Genomic DNA, 17058 nt, shown 5'->3' with positions numbered 1-17058 from the left:
CTCAGTTATCAGTTAGCATCAGCAATTCAGCTGCAAGTGATATGTACTGTGCCGTGATTGGCTGATTAGGTTATTCAGATGCACAAGAGGTCACGTGCCACACTGTAATTGGCTGATTAGGTTATTCAGCTTCACGTGGGGTTATGTACCTCACTCTGATTGGATGATTAGGTTATTCAGCTTCACGTGGGGTTATGTACCTCACTCTGATTGGATGATTAGGTTATTCAGCTGCACGCAGGGTTAAGTACTGCACTATTATTGGCTGATTATCATTCCACAGCCTTCCTTACTTGGGGGAGGACGAGGAAGGACAGGGAAGGGGGCTGACCTGTAAAGATTCCTTGTAAGATTATAAAAAGGAGAGAGAAAGATGAGAGAGGAGAGAAGATGGGAAGATTCCTATCCTCTTCTTCCTCGCTCCCTCGCTTTCCCCTATTCTGTGTCCTTTTCCTCCCCATCTCTCATTCTCACTGTCACTGTGTGAATGAGTGCATTAGTGAGTGAGTGAGTGAGTGTCTGTATGCGTGAGTGAGTGAGTGAGTGAGTAAGTGTGTTTGTATGGAGGGAGGCTTAGGGGGGGTCCCCGACCCCCGTCAACCCCAGCTCAGTGTGCCCATGAGTAGCAGCAGGAGCAGCAGAGATGTGGCCGGAACCGTAGCCCCCCTGCAACCCCCCTGGGTCCCGGACCGTAGGTTCGACTCCTTTTCAGAGTACGGAGGGATCACGTTGAACTCCCCTCCCTCCTCTTCCTCCTCAGTGTCCTCCACCTGAGGAAGAAACAAGAGCAAGCGGAGACACTGTGCTTAAGTGGATCTCTGTGATTTATGGCTTTTATGTGATTTATGCCATCTAGTGGTACAAAGAGGGTACTGCTACTACATTGCGGGAGCCACTTTATGCACCAGTGAGTGAGTGAGTGAGCGAGTGAGTGAGGGACACTATCATTTCTTTTTTACAGCCAAAGAAAGGAATTTAGAGAGTGGAAAAGCCCAAAAGAGAGAGGGAGACAGAGGAAAAATGGAAAGGCGGTAGAGAGAGAAGGAGTGAATGACACAAAGAGAAGAATGAAGACTACAGTGTGTCCGCAGTGCATGGCATGAGTGAAAAGAAAGATGGAGATGGATGTCAGAAAAAAAGAGGGATGAGGGGTGAGGAGAAGAGGAAAAGACAGTGGGTTGAAGGAGAGTGAAAGAGCGAATGAACGATGTGTGGGATTGTAGGGAAAGGGAGCAGGAAGGAGAGTCAGAGGGATTAGAATGGAGAGAGAGAGGGAGAGCGAGAGAGAGAGGGAGGGAGGGAGGGAGGGAGGGAGGGAGACAGATGGGTATGAATAAATGAATATTAACACAAGGCTGATTGATGCACCGCCTGCCGCAAACACCTTGGGCTAATCCTCTCACACAAAGCGGGAGGAGAGAGGGAGGGCGGGGAGGAAGAAAGGAGCGAGGGAGCGAGAGAGGGGAGGAGTGCTGCGCTCAGGGCGGCTCGTGTCCCGCCGCACGTGTTCGTGGCGTGTCGTCCAGGCCAGCGCACGGTTAGCGGCCCGCGGCGTCAGCGGTACTGCTTGCAGGGGGTACCCCCCGTGTCCGCCACCTCTCCCTCCAGCAGAGCTCGAGTAATGAGATTTCATGAGATCCGATTGGGCTGTGAGCTGAATACTGATCTGGCTTTCACGTCTATCTCTGACAGTATATCTGCTATAACTGCATATCCTTCTAGACATAAGAGTTCTGTATCTTTCTCTCGTGAAAGACATATTAGGAAACAATAACCTGAAAGAAGTCCACCTTATATTTGTCTGTCCGCCAACACAAGCCACATCTCCGCCATCGCATACATGTCACAAGAGATCTGCAGATCACTTTCGACAGGCAAAATCCAGATCAGGATTCAATTAACCATTCAATAAAACCAAGTGACTCAGAGAACAGAGGAACGTACAGAAGAGCAATGGTGAGAATAGGTAATTCAGGCCAGCCAGGCTCATCGTTCTGTCTGCAGTGTAGAGTGTAGGTAGCACTGTGTTCAGCCTGGTGTTGAACGCTCTGGAACTTTCATTCCAGTGCTGCTCCTGGTAAGATATTCCATGCATTTACGAGTCACCCGCTGTCTGTGAAATTTACCCCACAGCTAGCGTGGCCCGCGTTCAGGATTCGCAACGATTGGCCGTCGCCGATAGCGACCGAGGCAGCGTGGCCAATGGCTGTGGGGCGTGAGGAGCCTCGCCCAATCGCGGAGGAGGGTACTCACGGTGTTGATGTCCTGCAGCACGCCATCGTCACGGTTACCGCTGCCGTGCTGGATGTGAGGGGAGGGGTGCGGGGCCGCCGGAGGGGTGCTCTCCCCGAGCCGGGGGGGTAAGGTCCCGAAAGCGCTGATGGCGCTCCCTGAGAGAACGTCAGAAATGCAGCCGGTTACCTACATTTACATTTACATTTATATTTATTCATTTGGCAGATGCTTTTATCCAAAGCGACGTACAAGTGAGGCAGAGTACTACAAAGCAAAAAACCATAAGGAGTCAACAATACTAGAAGCACTGCATGACCAGGTTTCCAGACAAGGTACAAGCTAGCTGGTAGTGATAATGAGTGTGTTAAACTATTAGATTACATTTTCTTTTTTAAATAGGGAAACAGTTTTGGGACATGAGAAATTACTTTTTAGGGCGTACTGTTTCAGGTGTTCAGGTGAGAGCAGAAGAGCTGTGTCTTTAGATGTTTCTTGAAGACAGAGAGGGACTCAGCAGAATGGATGAAGTGTGGAAGTTCATTCCACCATTAGGGGACAACGGCGGAGAAAGTTCTGGATAGCGATTTCACGCTGCAATGCGACAGGACCAGCAGACACCGCTCGGTAGCAGAGCGTAGCGGTCGGCATGGTGACAGCTCTCAATGGCATCACCATCACCGCGGCACACCGACAGGTGAGGTCAGCGAGGTCGTCAGTTAGCAGGTCGTGTGCGGCTAGCAATGTTAGCGTGTAGGCTGTCAGTCTGCTACACTAACAGCTGTTCCTGTGGCCCCCACAGTCTAAACTGAGTCTAAACTGAGGTCACTGATTCTGACCTGCATTGCTCTGGTGGCGTCTGTCTCACCACAGTGAGTCCATGTTGGGAGATTAATTAATTAATAATAATTAATTACTCAATGTGCTATAACAGTAAAGTGCAATAAGGCCTCATCTTAAAATCATGACGCCACATTAAAATTTAATAGAAGTTCTCCGTCTTTGATACACTGATGCACTGCCACCCTTCAATATTTTACTAGGAATGTCAGCATGCTGTCTGGAACAGGGCACATTCTGTGTAATAATAATAAAAGTTGATACTGGTGTCCTCCCATAATGCAATGCTGTAAGCAGGGGTCACGTTCCTGAACACGGGCTATAAATCTAACTGACGTAACTCAGGCTGACTGCAGAGACTCGGAGGAGCTGCCGCCCGTCGGAGACCTGAACCCGCAACCTCTTCTTCTGAGCCACGCTGCTTAAACACCTCTCTTCACCATTGCCATTAAAACTGAACACTGTCAGAATATCAAAGAATTCTACCCAGAGCCCCACAGGGCGTGGAGAGATTTTATTTTTGTTCTATTTACTATTTCAAGGTTACAGGTAAAGTTGCATCATAACGTTGTCGACCCCCGGATTCCAGCGTTCTGGAAATCTTAGCGTGGCGGCAGTCAGCCAGTATGACCAGGTGTCTGGCTGTCAGACCAGAGGAGGAGTGTGCCCCTGGATTAGCAAGTGTGACTCACTGTGTCAGTATCGTCACGCCAGCATGTGTACAGGACTGTTTCTGAGTGCAGAGGCCCATGGCGTCTGAGTGTACCCCCATTCCTGTGCTGTGAATCAGCGTGATGTACACACACACCCCCCAGACAGAACATCAGGCTGTCGCAGTTCTATTACCCTCAATTCCCCTCTTTAAAGGGGAGAGAGGAAGCAGGTCCATGGTGTTACTCAGGAGGAGATTGATCCACCTGATTTTACTGGATCAGATCACACACACCAAGCCTGAAGTGGTGCTGCATGACTGTGATTTCATGTGTGTTTGACTGTGTTGGGAGATGACTGTGTGTGTGTTTGACCATGTGAGGGGGTGAGTGTGTGTGTTTGAATGTGTGAGAAGGTGAGTGTGTCTGTGTGTTTGAGTGTGTGAGAAGGTGAGTGAGTGTGTGTGTGTGTGTGTGTGTGTTTGAGTGTGTGAGAAGGTGAGTGTGTGTGTTTGAATGTGTGAGAAGGTGAGTGTGTCTGTGTGTTTGAGTGTGTGTGTGTGTGTGTGTTTGAGTGTGTGAGAAGGTGAGTGTGTGTGTTTGAATGTGTGAGAAGGTGAGTGTGTGTGTTTGACCGTGTGAGAAGGTGAGTGTGTGTGTTTGACCGTGTGAGAAGGTGAGTGTATGTGTTTGAATGTTTGAGAAGGTGAGTGAGTGTGTGTGTGTGTGTGTGTGTGTGTGTGTGTGTGTTTGAATGTGTGAGAAGGTGAGCGTGTGTGTTTGACTGTGTGAGAAGGTGAGCATGTGTGTTTGACCGGGTGAGAAGGTGAGTGTGTGTGTTTGACTGTGTGAGAAGGTGAGTGTGTGTGTTTGACCGTGTGAGAAGGTGAGTGTGTGTGAGTCTGGCTGCATGTGTGGGTGTGTCCCCCCAGCCCCCTGGTCTGACTCACGCAGGCAGGCGTTGCTGCCGAACAGCTCCTGCACCCTCAGGCAGTCCGGCAGCTGGTTCCCGCTGCCCTCACAGCTGCACCACTGAGACACCTCCACACTGTCGTTACTCACGTAGTTGGGCGTCATGATGGTGCCTGGGGGGAGGGGGAAAAGCAGAGGTCAGTGATGTCTCTCTCTCTCCTTTCTCTCCCTCTCCTTCCCCCTCTTTCTCTCTCTCTCCTCCTTCTCCTTCCCCTTTCTCTCTCTGTCTCTCTCTCTCTTTCCGTCTCTCTGTGTCTCTGTCTCGCTCCCTCTCTCTCTCCCCCCCCCCCCCCCCTCTCTCTCTCTCTCTCCCCCTCTCTCTCTCCCTCTCTCTCTCCCCCTCTCTCTCTCTCTCTCTCTCTCTCTCACCTATGAGCCCGGCATAGGCCTTCAGGCACACTGCTCCACTCTCCCGCAGGCAGCCGGATGGAGAATGAGGGGACGGGTGGCAGTTATGCTGGAAATCAGCCAGTCTGGACCTGAGACACACACACACACACACACACACACACACACACACACACACACACACACACACACACACACACACACACACAAAGGGGAAAAACACAAATCTCACATCTGTAAGTTAATGACTTTCATCAGTGTCTGGAATGTGAAAACATCATGCACGCAGGCCTTAAATACAGCCCCATTCCAGCAAGCACCATCAGGGGGCAGCGACACAGACACGCCCCCCGCCAACACACCAACAAGTACACACAAACCCAGGCCTTCCTAAAGCACTGTCAGACTCATCACAACTCATCAGCTACGTTTGGTAACTGCGCGCGGCTCGTGATCTAAAACTCCGGTCAAACTCCTACGCTAAAACAAACAAATGAACACATTCCGAGGACGTTCCCGCTCATCGCATTATCTCACAGTTTAATGGGTGATGCAGAATGTTCAGCATGCACCATGAGGCAAACTCACATCAATTACCGCTAAAAACAAAGAGAAGGAGAAGAATGGAGCCGTGAATTAGCATACCTTCACCGTGCTATTAATTTGAGTTATTGTTTTGAAGTGAGGCATATTCAAGATTCTTTAATCACTGTTCAGTCTCAATCAGGCATTGAGAAAAAGCTAAATTAAAACTCTTGTGCAAGACATACAAAAAGAACTTTCTCAAAATGGCCAGATGAATACATAGATATAACATAACTGTAATTTGCATGCTCTTTCAAAGGCATAGTCATCCATATTTACATGTTATATTTATATACTTGCAAACAGTAAATACTTAATTATTGAAATAACCTCAATATGTGGCCTCAGTTCGTTAATGAAAGCTTGATTCATAAAACATTTTTCAAGCAAAAATATGTGAAATGAATGCACGCTTATTGGGGCCATCCTGAAATAACACATTTGGGATTCCCCGTCTCCTGACGCCTACACAGTTGCATCAGACCCACAATATTCCCAGAACAAAAATCAAAAATCTCTCAAAATCATACAATACATAACTCAGGATTTACAAGAAACAGCTAGATTACTTGCTCATGTCAACACCCTGATTCATGCGTCTTGATCTGGGCAGAACTGTAAGGAAGCTGGCCAATGTCTTTCTGTTCTTTTGAGAAGCACTGCCCACCTTCCTCACAAGAAGAAACCCTTAGATGTCACTGGACCAGCGCATTCCTCCACCATCATATCAAAGCCATTTTTCTGCGTGCTCCGGAATAAAATCTAACGAAGCTCCTGTGAACTGACAGTGCTGTGAACTTATGCTCCTTTGAACTTGAGCTTACACAGCAGAATGAGCTAACATCCACACTATATCAGTTCCACTTCTGAGGACTAATTGACACTGAGATCACAGTTTTACTCGAGCACATTTCTCCACACAGAAATCACTTTGGCAAAACAGTTAACAGTCCCCAAAACTGAATCGTGTTGGCCAAAATAACACATTTCACTTTCAAAATGGAGTAAGACACTCAAAACATTAGGTACATGCCACAAAATCAAATAAGTCTACCAAACCAGCACAACTGTCACAGAAAGTTCTTTCTATCAGAAAGTTCTATCAGAAAGTACTATAGTACAATGCCCCAATAGCATTACAACTATCAACATACTCTAAAACATCAATATAACTAAAATATACCAAAGAAAAAATCGGCATCCTCATCCAGGTCATACTGGATGTTTTTCCACGCAATGCAAAGAGGAGAAAAATTTCTTGCAGTGACACACCCTCATATATGACTGCCTGACAGCCAGCATTCACTCAAGGACGTCTGGTCATCCGGGTGGTGGTAATATTCCTACCACCTCAATGAAGAGCGGAATTTTATTTCAAGGGTTTATTTCAATGATTTTTGTGTCATTTGTATAGAATTGTGTTTACATTTTAGTCAGTGTGACTTGGCAATCGACAAAAGTGCAAATTTCTCTGGAGTAGGAGCTGTCATTCACATGAGTGATGGTTACAATATGCATCTTTCCTGCTGCGCTACTTAAAACACACAGATAGAAACAGATCAAATTTTATTTTTAATATTACAGAGCGTCCCTTTTTAAAAAGAATCTGTCAGCTGTGAATAAAATTGGATTTTTTTTCATATATTTTTATATGAAAATGAGTCATAAATATTATAACTGAGTTATAAATATGTCTCTTTATTCCATTCCTGAGCTAGAGGATGAATGATTTGTGACTGGGATTCCATGACACAATGTAATTGTATTGTCTCAGGTGCAGGGGCAATATGAATGCATTCCACGGAAGGGTGGTTCATGGTTATGTAAAATAATGGCAGGAGAGTGGGGGTTTGTGAACCCCAAACCGGGGACAGGACAACATGCGCTGTGAACCAATCAGAGCATTTCGCTGTGGAGAGCGAAGTCTTTGGGATACCTTTGTTCTAGCCAGGGTTTGACAGCACATGATAGTACCAATACGTGGTAGTGTGTGTTAGTGAGTGTGTGTATGTGTGTGAGTGAGAGTGTGTGTCTTAGTGAGAGTGTGTGTGTGTGTGTGTCTGTGTGTGTGTGTGCGTGCGTGCGTGCGTGGGTGTATATGTGTGTCTTAGTGAGAGTATGTGTTTGTGTGTGTGTGCGTGCGTGCGTGCGTGCGTGCGTGCGTGAGTGTGTTAGTGGGTGTACATGTGTGTGTCTTAGTGAGAGTTTGTGTTTGTGTGTGTGTGTGTGTGTGTGTGTGTGTGTGTGTGTGTGCGCGTGCGTGTGTGTATTTCCCTTTAAAGGAATCGGTGTGTGTGTGTAATTCTCGTCGTCTTTGAGCCCAATGTCAGTCACCTGCTACTGAGACAGCCCCATGTCATGTGAAGGAGAGCCAAGGCCAGACAGACCTTGGCAAACGCTGGCGTTACACTGTGAGTTTCTGATTGATCTGCAGCTCGGCCTCCCGGGTCTCACTGAGCCAATTATATGAAAGTAATGACGTCCTCTAATTCAACCCACTACTCCTGCGACCGGCCGTACTGTAGCAAACACCGTTCTCTCTGCAACCTCTAACTCTTAAAAACACCACTGTGGCTCCGTGTGTGTCTGTGTGTATGAGCGAGTGTGTGTGTGTGTGAGTGTATGCAAGTGTGTCCATATGTCTATTCATGTGTCTGTGTGTGTGAATGCGTGTGTGTATGTGTGTGTGTCTATGCATGTGTGTCTGTGTGCGTGTGTTAGTGCGTGCGCGTGTGGGTGTGTGTGGTTGTGTCTATGTCTGTGTGTGTGTGTGTGTGTGTGTGTGTGTGTGTGTGTGTTGGTGGGTGTATGTGTGTGTGTGTGTGAGTGAGTGTGCATGTCTCTACGTGTGTCTGTATGCATTAGTGGGTTAGTGGGTATATTAGTGTGTGTGTGTTTGTGAGTCACAGCGTATGTCTGTGTGTGTGTGTGTGAATGTGTGTGTGTGACAGTGTGTGTGTGTATGTAGGTCTATGCGTGCGTGTGTGTGTGTGCGTGTATGTGAGTGAGTGCATGTCTATGCGTGTGTCTGTATGCGTTAGTGGGGGTGTGTGTGTGTGACTGTGCATGTCTATGCGTGTGTCTGTATGCGTTAGTGGGCGTGTGTGTGTGTGTGTGTGTGAGTGTGCATGTCTATGTGTGTGTCTGTCTGTGTGTGTGAGTGTATGTCTATGCATGTGTGTGTGTGTGTGTGTGTGTGTGTGTCTGTACGCCAGGCCTGTCCCCACCTGCACAGTTCGTCCTTCATGCAGTAGCCCTGCAGGCTGAGGCAGTTGGGCTTGCCGTCCCGCTCCTCGTAGGAGCAGGAGGGCACGATGGTCTTGCGGCGGCGCTCCCCGCACAGCGGGTCGCTGCAGGGGCAGAAGAGGACGCCGAAGCTGTACTCCTCCGGCACGCGCTCCAGGAAGCGCCGCAGCGCCCGGTGGCACTTCTGCCGGTTGCAGTGGTCGGAGCCGGGCGCCCGCTTGGTGCACGCCACCACGTACTCCGAGCGCAGAGAGCCGCACTTCTCATACAGCCCGCAGTCCTGCGCCGCCTTCAGGCACTGGTTCTGCCGGTCCAGAGGGAGGGAGGAGGCTGGGGAAGGAGGGAGGGAAAGAGAGAGGGAGAGAGGGAGAGAGAGAGGGAGAGAGGGAGAGAGAGAGAGAGAGAGAGAGAGAGAGAGAGGGAGGGAGGGAGAGAGAGAGGGAGAGAGGGAGAGAGAGAGAGGGAGAGAGAGAGAGGGAGGAAGAGAGGGAGAGAGGGAGGGAGAGAGAGAGAGAGGGAGGGAGAAAGAGAGAGAGAGAGAGAGAGGGAGGAAGAGAGGGAGAGAGGGGGAGAGAGAGAGAGAGAGAGGGAGGAAGAGAGGGAGAGAGGGAGAGAGAGAGAGGGAGAGAGAGAGAGAGAGAGGGGGTAGGAATAAGGAAGAGAGGAAGGGAGTCAGAGAGGGAAAGAAAGGGTTAGGGAGAGCAAAAAGAAGGGGAGAAGGAAATAGAGAGAGAATAAGGGAAGGAGAGAGTGAGGAGAGGGAGGAAGATGGGGGATTGGGAAAAGAAGGAGGAAGAGAGGGAGAGAGGGAGAGATAGAAAAGAGAAGAAAGGGAGAAAAGAAGAGGGAGAGGAGGAGGGCAAGAGGAAGGGAGGAAGAGGAGGAATATGGGAGAAGTTTGAGGGAGGTCAGGGAGAAAAAGTGATGAGAGAGGAGGAGAGAGGGAGGGGGAGTCAGGGAAGGAGAGAGGGAGGGGGGAGGGGAGGGGAGGGAAGTGTTGACAGGACAGAGGAGAGACAGGAAGAAACAGGAAGGGGCACCAGCAGAGGGAGAAAATAAGCCAGCGGAGGAGAGAGACAGGCACAAGGAGGAGGGGAACAGAGGGAAGGATCATTTCAGAGAGAGTCACAACACTGCAGCATATTTTTAATGAATGCCTTTCAAGCAAAGTCATGCTTCGGAGTAGTTGCTTTTGTAAAAAGAAAAAATAATAATAATTAAATGATGCCAAAGGGGAGAGACTGTTGTCTAAGGTGACGGTACCTGACACTATGGAAGCCATTCGCGAAATTTCAATATTCCTCACGAGCTCCTGGCCCAGGTCCTCATAAGGGGACACCTCAACCTCATCATATCCTGAGAGGCAGAGAGCCGAGGCAGAGGTCATTACACACACACACACACCATACTATATTTCATTATTGGCATTTAGCAAACGCTCTTATCCAGAGAGTTACATAAGTAACAGCTTTTACATTATCCATATATACATTTGGATATTTACTGGGTAATTCTGGATTGGATACATTGCCCAAGGGTACAGCAGCAGTGCTCCAGTGGGGAATCAAACCAGCACCCTTTCGGTTACAAGTCCTGCTACTTAACCACTATGCTACAGTGCCACCCCATGCATTGCACATACAGTATACCTACACGCTGTTAATATATCAGACTGAACCTGCTGTTTGTGGCAAACAGCTGTTTCAGTCTAAATAAGCACCACTCATCCACAGCTCATCTCTTTCCACTGGACCGGGTCAACTGAAGCTATGGAGCATATTCATATTCATTCATTATCACCTGCGCTACATGAAATACTTTTAATTGTAAGAGACACGGTGGAGCTCAGATTTAACATTATAACAAACGGTTGACCTACTCCATTTAAAATGAACTGGAGATGCCAGTATGACACACACACACGCACATGCACACACAGGAAAATAACATATGCACGCATATATGCAGAGTCAAGCAGCACATCCACACCCCCCTCCCACACGCACGCACACACACACACACACACACACACACACGAGCACGCACACACACACACACACACACACGCACGCACGCACGCACACACACACCCGCACACACACACACACACACACACACACACGTGCACGCACACACACACACACACAGACACACACACTCACCCTGTAGGAACCGCACAGTCCAGTAGACCCTCAGGCAGGACTCCTCCCTCCGCGACCCACGCTGGCACTTGCAGGCCAGCAGGGGGCGGTACTGCTGCAGGGAGCTCTGGGCCTGCAGGCACTCCCGCTCCGTCTCCGCCCCTAACGGGGACACCGCCTGCTCGGCCACGCAGTACTCCAGCTCCCGATAGGCCAGCTTGCACCCGGGATCCAGCACGCAGCCTTGCTCCGCCTCCAAGCAGTCCATCGATGGCGAGGACACGGACGTGGAGGCCTGCACACTTCCTGGAAGGCAGGGGGCGACAGTGAGCCACAGCAGGATGGAGAAATGACAAGCATCTCACTGTGTGCAGCAGTGTATTATTGTGGTGTGAGCAATTGGGAGGTTGCAGGCTCAGTTCCATGGTGTGGCATTGCCATTGTACTCTGATGTCACCTTAGAAGTCCTTGACCTGAAACAATTCCTTAACCAGAACCTTAACCTGTTTAGTAAATATTCAGCTGTAAAAACATGCAAAATAAAGATGTGAAAATGATGTAGAATAAGCATGTCAACCTGGATGAGGAAATTGTGGAAACAGATTAATTCTGTTCTGAGATGTCTACATTTTCGCACTGAATTAGGAATAAACTGCTCCTTTGTGTCTGGTGAGGTGCAGGTTGTAGTAAAGCTTTCACTGAGGCATCTGAGTTGTATCTCAGTTAAAGGTTGTTGGGACGAGCACTTCCTGATTAGGCGTCAGAGTTAAGCAGCAGATCAGCGTTAGATGCCCAGATTACATTCTCTCCCTGGGACTGCCGCTGCAGCTGAATGCACGCTGGCTCCCCGACTGGCACCGTGATTAAATAGCTACACCATCCAATTAAGCTCACACTGGCTGTGAGAGCACACACACGCTGCGGCTACCATCACACAGCCCCACGGGGCTACCGGCCCACGCTCAAACGCAGCACATCGAACAAGCAACGGCCAGCGTGACGCCACACACATGCACGTACTAACACACACATATACACGCACATACACACACACACACATATACACGCGCATACACATGCACATACACACACATATATACACGCGCATACACACACACGCATACACATGCACATACACACACACATATACACGCGCATACACATGCACATACACACACACATATACACGCGCATACACATGCACACACAGACACACATATACACACGCATACACATGCACACACACACACACATATACACGCGCATACACATGTACATACACACACACATATACACGCGCATACACATGCACATACACACACACATATACACGCGCATACACATGCACGTACTAACACACACATATACACTCACACAGGCATGTGCATGCATGCACAAATACACACTCACATGCCCATACGTGCACATACACACGCATACACATGTACATACACAGACACACACACACACGCATACACATGTACATACACAGACACACACACACACGCATACACATGCATACACACTCTCACGTGCATACACACACAGGCATACACAGACACACACATACACAAATACACACTCTCTCTCACACACACTCACAAACACGCACACTCAAACTTATGCACACACACACACACTCACAGAAGTATACAAGATGCCATTTATTAGTGGGTCTGCTTATATATGAATGAAATTGCAACTTGAAATGAAAATTTTCCAGAAAGCACTTTGGTTGGTTCTCTCTGAATGAAGGGGCCTTCATGAAAATACACCTTTGAAATTTGTTGAGATCAGAAACAGACAGAAGTCTTCAATAATGGAGCAGCCTGTTCATGAGGGAGACCAGGGAATGTAGTGATTCTTCCAATTTTTTCCTGAAGAGAATGAATTTTTTTAGATAAGATGACAGGGTGCTAGACCAGATTATATTACAGTAAGAACGATAAAGTTAGATAAGACTGATTTATTGTTATGAAACATCTTAATCGAGGAATAGAAAAACATTTTGTTTAATATGAATGTTTTCTTCTTTTAACAAATAAATTCAACAAAGTTTTCATCAGCTATTACACCAAGAAACCAGTTACTTCTGTAACTGGAACACCATTTGTATTGAGTGCTTACTTCTGTGCTTCTGTAAAAAAATAATAATAAAAAAACTGAAACACATATTCACCTGAAACCATATTAGGACGACCAGCAGCTCGTTACTAGCCTCACCAGTAAGCGCATATTCACATATTCAGCAGATATGAATTTCCATACGTTCAAACAGTAAAGGTTGTGTTTGATGTGGTTGTAGTGGCACTGTATTTGGCTTTAAGTATGATGAAGGGATCACACCCGGCTGTGGGCCAAGGTTGCTGACCTCGAGGACATCAGCAAACAGGGAAAGAAAGGGGGATGGGGTGGAGGAGGGATGCCCTCAGCAGCTGATGCATTTTTATAGCTGTGGAAGGGACCAGTTTGTCTAGGTTTGGTTAATTGCATGGGTGTTGACCAAAAATTCCCTCCCAAATCTTTGTTTGGAACTTCAGTCTTTATTATTATTATTATTATTATTATTATTATTATTATTATGACAGACCAAGATCATTATACACATTGCAGACCAAGCTCTGATTGTGATCTGAAACACACACACACACACACACACACACACACACACACATTCCCCATCTCAGTCTCAGATTTGTGTAAGATTGTGTAAGGTGTCGTGTGAAGGAGAGGAAGAGGAGGAGGGGTAGAGGAGGAAGGACACAGGACAGACATAAGACAGACGTGCGACGGACAGGGAAGAGCACATCACTGCCGGGAGGAGAGAGGGACGAATTGCAGACGAGAAGGCTTATAAAACTGGCAGGGGGACGGATGAGCACTTTTACTCCACCTCCCTACTCACCTGTCTCCTCCCCACTGCACTTCTCAGTCCCCCCCCCCCCCCCCCCCCCCCCGACAAACCTCCTCACCCCCATTCCCTCCCTCTACCCCCCCCCACACACACACACACACACTTTACTCCTGACCCCTGACCTTTGCCCTACCGTCCCACCCGGGGCCACACACCCATCGAGCTGTTTCCTGCACTCCCCTGAATAAAGAAAGTTACAGTATGACTGCCAGGGCTTCATACCTGCTGTTGAACACTGATAACACTGTCTGCGTCTGTTTCACAGATTAGCCTGGCTGCTGCGGACGGGCTTGCCCGCAAAACCCGTGAGTATGTGTGTGTGTGTGTGTGTGTGTGTGTGTGAGTTTGTGTGTGTGTGTGTGTGTGTGTGTGTGTGTGTGTGTGTGTGTGTGTGTGTGTGAAGCTGTTGAAGCCAGTCCTACTGAAATACATCTCATTTTTGCACTTCAGTTTTGCACTTCATGTAATGTGCCTGTCAAATACCTTTTCACAGCTGTTTTTTTTTTCAAATCTCTGTATTAAGTAAAAATGTATACTTGCATAAAACATTAAAACATGTATGTTACACTCAAACAGAAATTCAAGACAGACCGAGAAAACGAAAGAAATTAATGGCAAATTAGAAACAATCTACTGCACATTATTCATTTATTTGCAAAGCACGATGTTGAAAATTCAGACTAACAGACTCACATTTTACAAATGAGAAGAAAGGTTTGTGTGCTGATTTACTGTGAACCTATTACAGAAACGTGACAGCCAAATACATATTGCTTTCATGTCTATTTTCTCTGCTTCTTTTTAACTCTGCTGCTAGGATTTCCAGACCCGGGGACTATGGTCCTGGTAGTTTTAACAACGATGCATGTGATGAAAGTTACCCTGATCCATTATACAGTTGCAACTTTAGTACCAGGCTTGGGGAGTAACGGAATACATGGAACAGCGTTACGTAATTAGGATATAAAAAAAAGGTAAAACTGTATTCCGTTACAGTTACAGAAAAAAAGACGTAATCAGATTACCGATACATTTAGTAAAAATGGGGATTATTAGCAGGATTACAATTTTAAAATACATTTTAAAATGAAGAACGATATACTACCATGCACATGCGCACACATTACAACACCTAACGAGTCTCACAACACCACTCTGGTCTGGAGTGAAACCATAGCCAATCTTACAGTTGCCAATTCATTATCATGGCCTCTAGTGAAAGAAAATGCTCATTGGGTGGAAATTTCGCCATTAGTTTGTCTTTAAAGCAGAAAAGGGGAACAACATTACATTACAGTGCAAGTTATGCCTTCCAGCTGTGAAAATGCTGTCATCATCCAAGGACTCGACATCTAATTTAAAGAAATATTTACAGGTAAGACCAACCGTTAACGTTAGCTACACAGAAATCCAGTTAGCTAAAGTTAACGTTAGTTAGCTAGCTAACCTGTCAATACTACTACTACTACTACTGAAAAATATTTTGGGACTGTAGGTGATGATGCTGGTGACGCGATGGTGCGTGGGTAAAAACACAAGCCCCAGACCCAGCTAGCTATCAAACTAATACAGCCACATCACGTCTCTTCTGACCGAATAGTTAATTTCACCACAGACACTGCAAGCAACCTGTTCAACCTGTACAACTTTAGTACTGTTAGCTAGCTAGCTACCTAATTAACATTACAGTCATATCTGTTATTGAGGCAATCCAAAAGTAATGGAAAGTAATCAAGTTACGTTACTTTAATGTTGTGATACTTGGATTAGGTTACTGACTACATTTTCTTAACAGGTAATTAGTAATTGTATCGGAATACATTTTTAAAGTAACCCTCCCAACCCTGCTCAGTACATACCCAGCTGTATATCTGATAAATGAACAAGTCTCAACTCTCCTCACTCACGCAACACTCAAGGCAGAGGAAAGACATGCACAATCAGAGATACAGAGACAAGGAGAGGAGAAAGAGAGGGAAGGTAAGAAGGAAAGAAAAGGAGAGGAAACTGCAGAGGATGCATTAAATTCTGTGATATATTAGTCTTAATGCAAGTTATTGATTTTTCCATCACAGAGGATCATTAATAAGCAGTGAAGCAAAGCCGATGGTTTCATGGCTCACAGATATACTGGAGGTTAATGTCTCTGTACCAGAACCAAGCCAGCGTGAGCTTAGGCTTACACACGCATTCACGCATGCACGCACACGCACGCACGCACACATACGCACACATACGCACACAAGCACAAACAAAGACACACACACATGTCCACGCGCTCACGGGGACAGTGACCAGGGCCACCGAAACCCTGCCATTGACACCTCCGCCATGAAAGTGGGCTGAATTTCGCAAATGGGAAAAAGTTTCTCTTCTGAAACTCTAATGGCTGATCTGGCTGCCCCGCCCACTCGACAGCCCGCAATTAACAGTGATTACTCATCACACTGATTTTAACACCGCGTCTCCACTACAGGGACAGCACCAGCAAGCCTGACTGACTGCAGTGATAAAATCCGGATGGAGGGGGGAGATCCGGGGATACGGGGGGGGGGGGGGGGGGCGGGGGGGGGGGTCAAAGGGCGGCCCTGGATATGGTTTCAAAGACAAGCTGAGTAACCTGAGGGGGGGGGGGGGGGGGGGTGGGTGTAAGGGTGAAATTTGATGGAAGGGGGGTACATGCTTAGATAAGTAGCATAGTGGTAAAGAGCAGCACTCATAGCCGTAAGGTTGCAGGTTCGATTCCACTTAACCTACACTTGCCTCAGTAAATATCCAACTGTGTAAATGGACATCATGTAAAAGTTTAACCTATGTAAGTCATTCTGCCTAAGAGCATCTGCTAAATGCCAATAATGTAATCAGTCATGTAATTATAATAATCGATCGCAGTGAAACAATGTCTTTAGTGGATCTCGCAGGCCTCTACAGAGAAGGTGTGGGGGTCCTCAGTTCAGCCACCACCGATGTGTAGCACCTACCGGGGTAATGCACAGCAGATACTGAACACCAGAACACTCACCACACATTGGCTGAGGCAAAGGGGGTGTGGTTTGTTTCAGCCAATCGTATAGAGGGATGATTAGATTAGCCTGACTGTGGATTTGGTCAGAGGAACGCCCTTACTCCT

The 17058-nt window shown here is 47.3% G+C and overlaps 1 protein-coding gene across 1 annotated transcript in view; it reads right to left on the bottom strand.

Annotated features, from left to right (window-relative positions):
- Positions 1–521: 521 nt before the first annotated feature.
- LOC118775248 (GDNF family receptor alpha-4-like) overlaps positions 522–17058 on the bottom strand; it is a 22630-nt gene continuing 6093 nt past the window's right edge. Inside the window, exons 2-8 of the mRNA XM_036525069.1 lie at positions 11036–11320; positions 10137–10229; positions 8855–9203; positions 5064–5173; positions 4673–4807; positions 2254–2390; positions 522–770 (exon numbers count right to left, since the gene is read on the bottom strand). Coding sequence (XP_036380962.1) covers positions 597–770; positions 2254–2390; positions 4673–4807; positions 5064–5173; positions 8855–9203; positions 10137–10229; positions 11036–11320 — 1283 coding nt within the window. The 3' untranslated portion in view covers positions 522–596. The remainder of the gene's footprint in view (positions 771–2253; positions 2391–4672; positions 4808–5063; positions 5174–8854; positions 9204–10136; positions 10230–11035; positions 11321–17058) is intronic.

Source organism: Megalops cyprinoides, chromosome 3 (genome assembly GCF_013368585.1).
Source record: "Megalops cyprinoides isolate fMegCyp1 chromosome 3, fMegCyp1.pri, whole genome shotgun sequence".
Classification (NCBI taxonomy): Eukaryota; Metazoa; Chordata; class Actinopteri; order Elopiformes; family Megalopidae; genus Megalops; species Megalops cyprinoides.
Note: the sequence above shows the minus strand (reverse complement) of the source record. Positions and strands in the feature narration are given on the sequence as shown.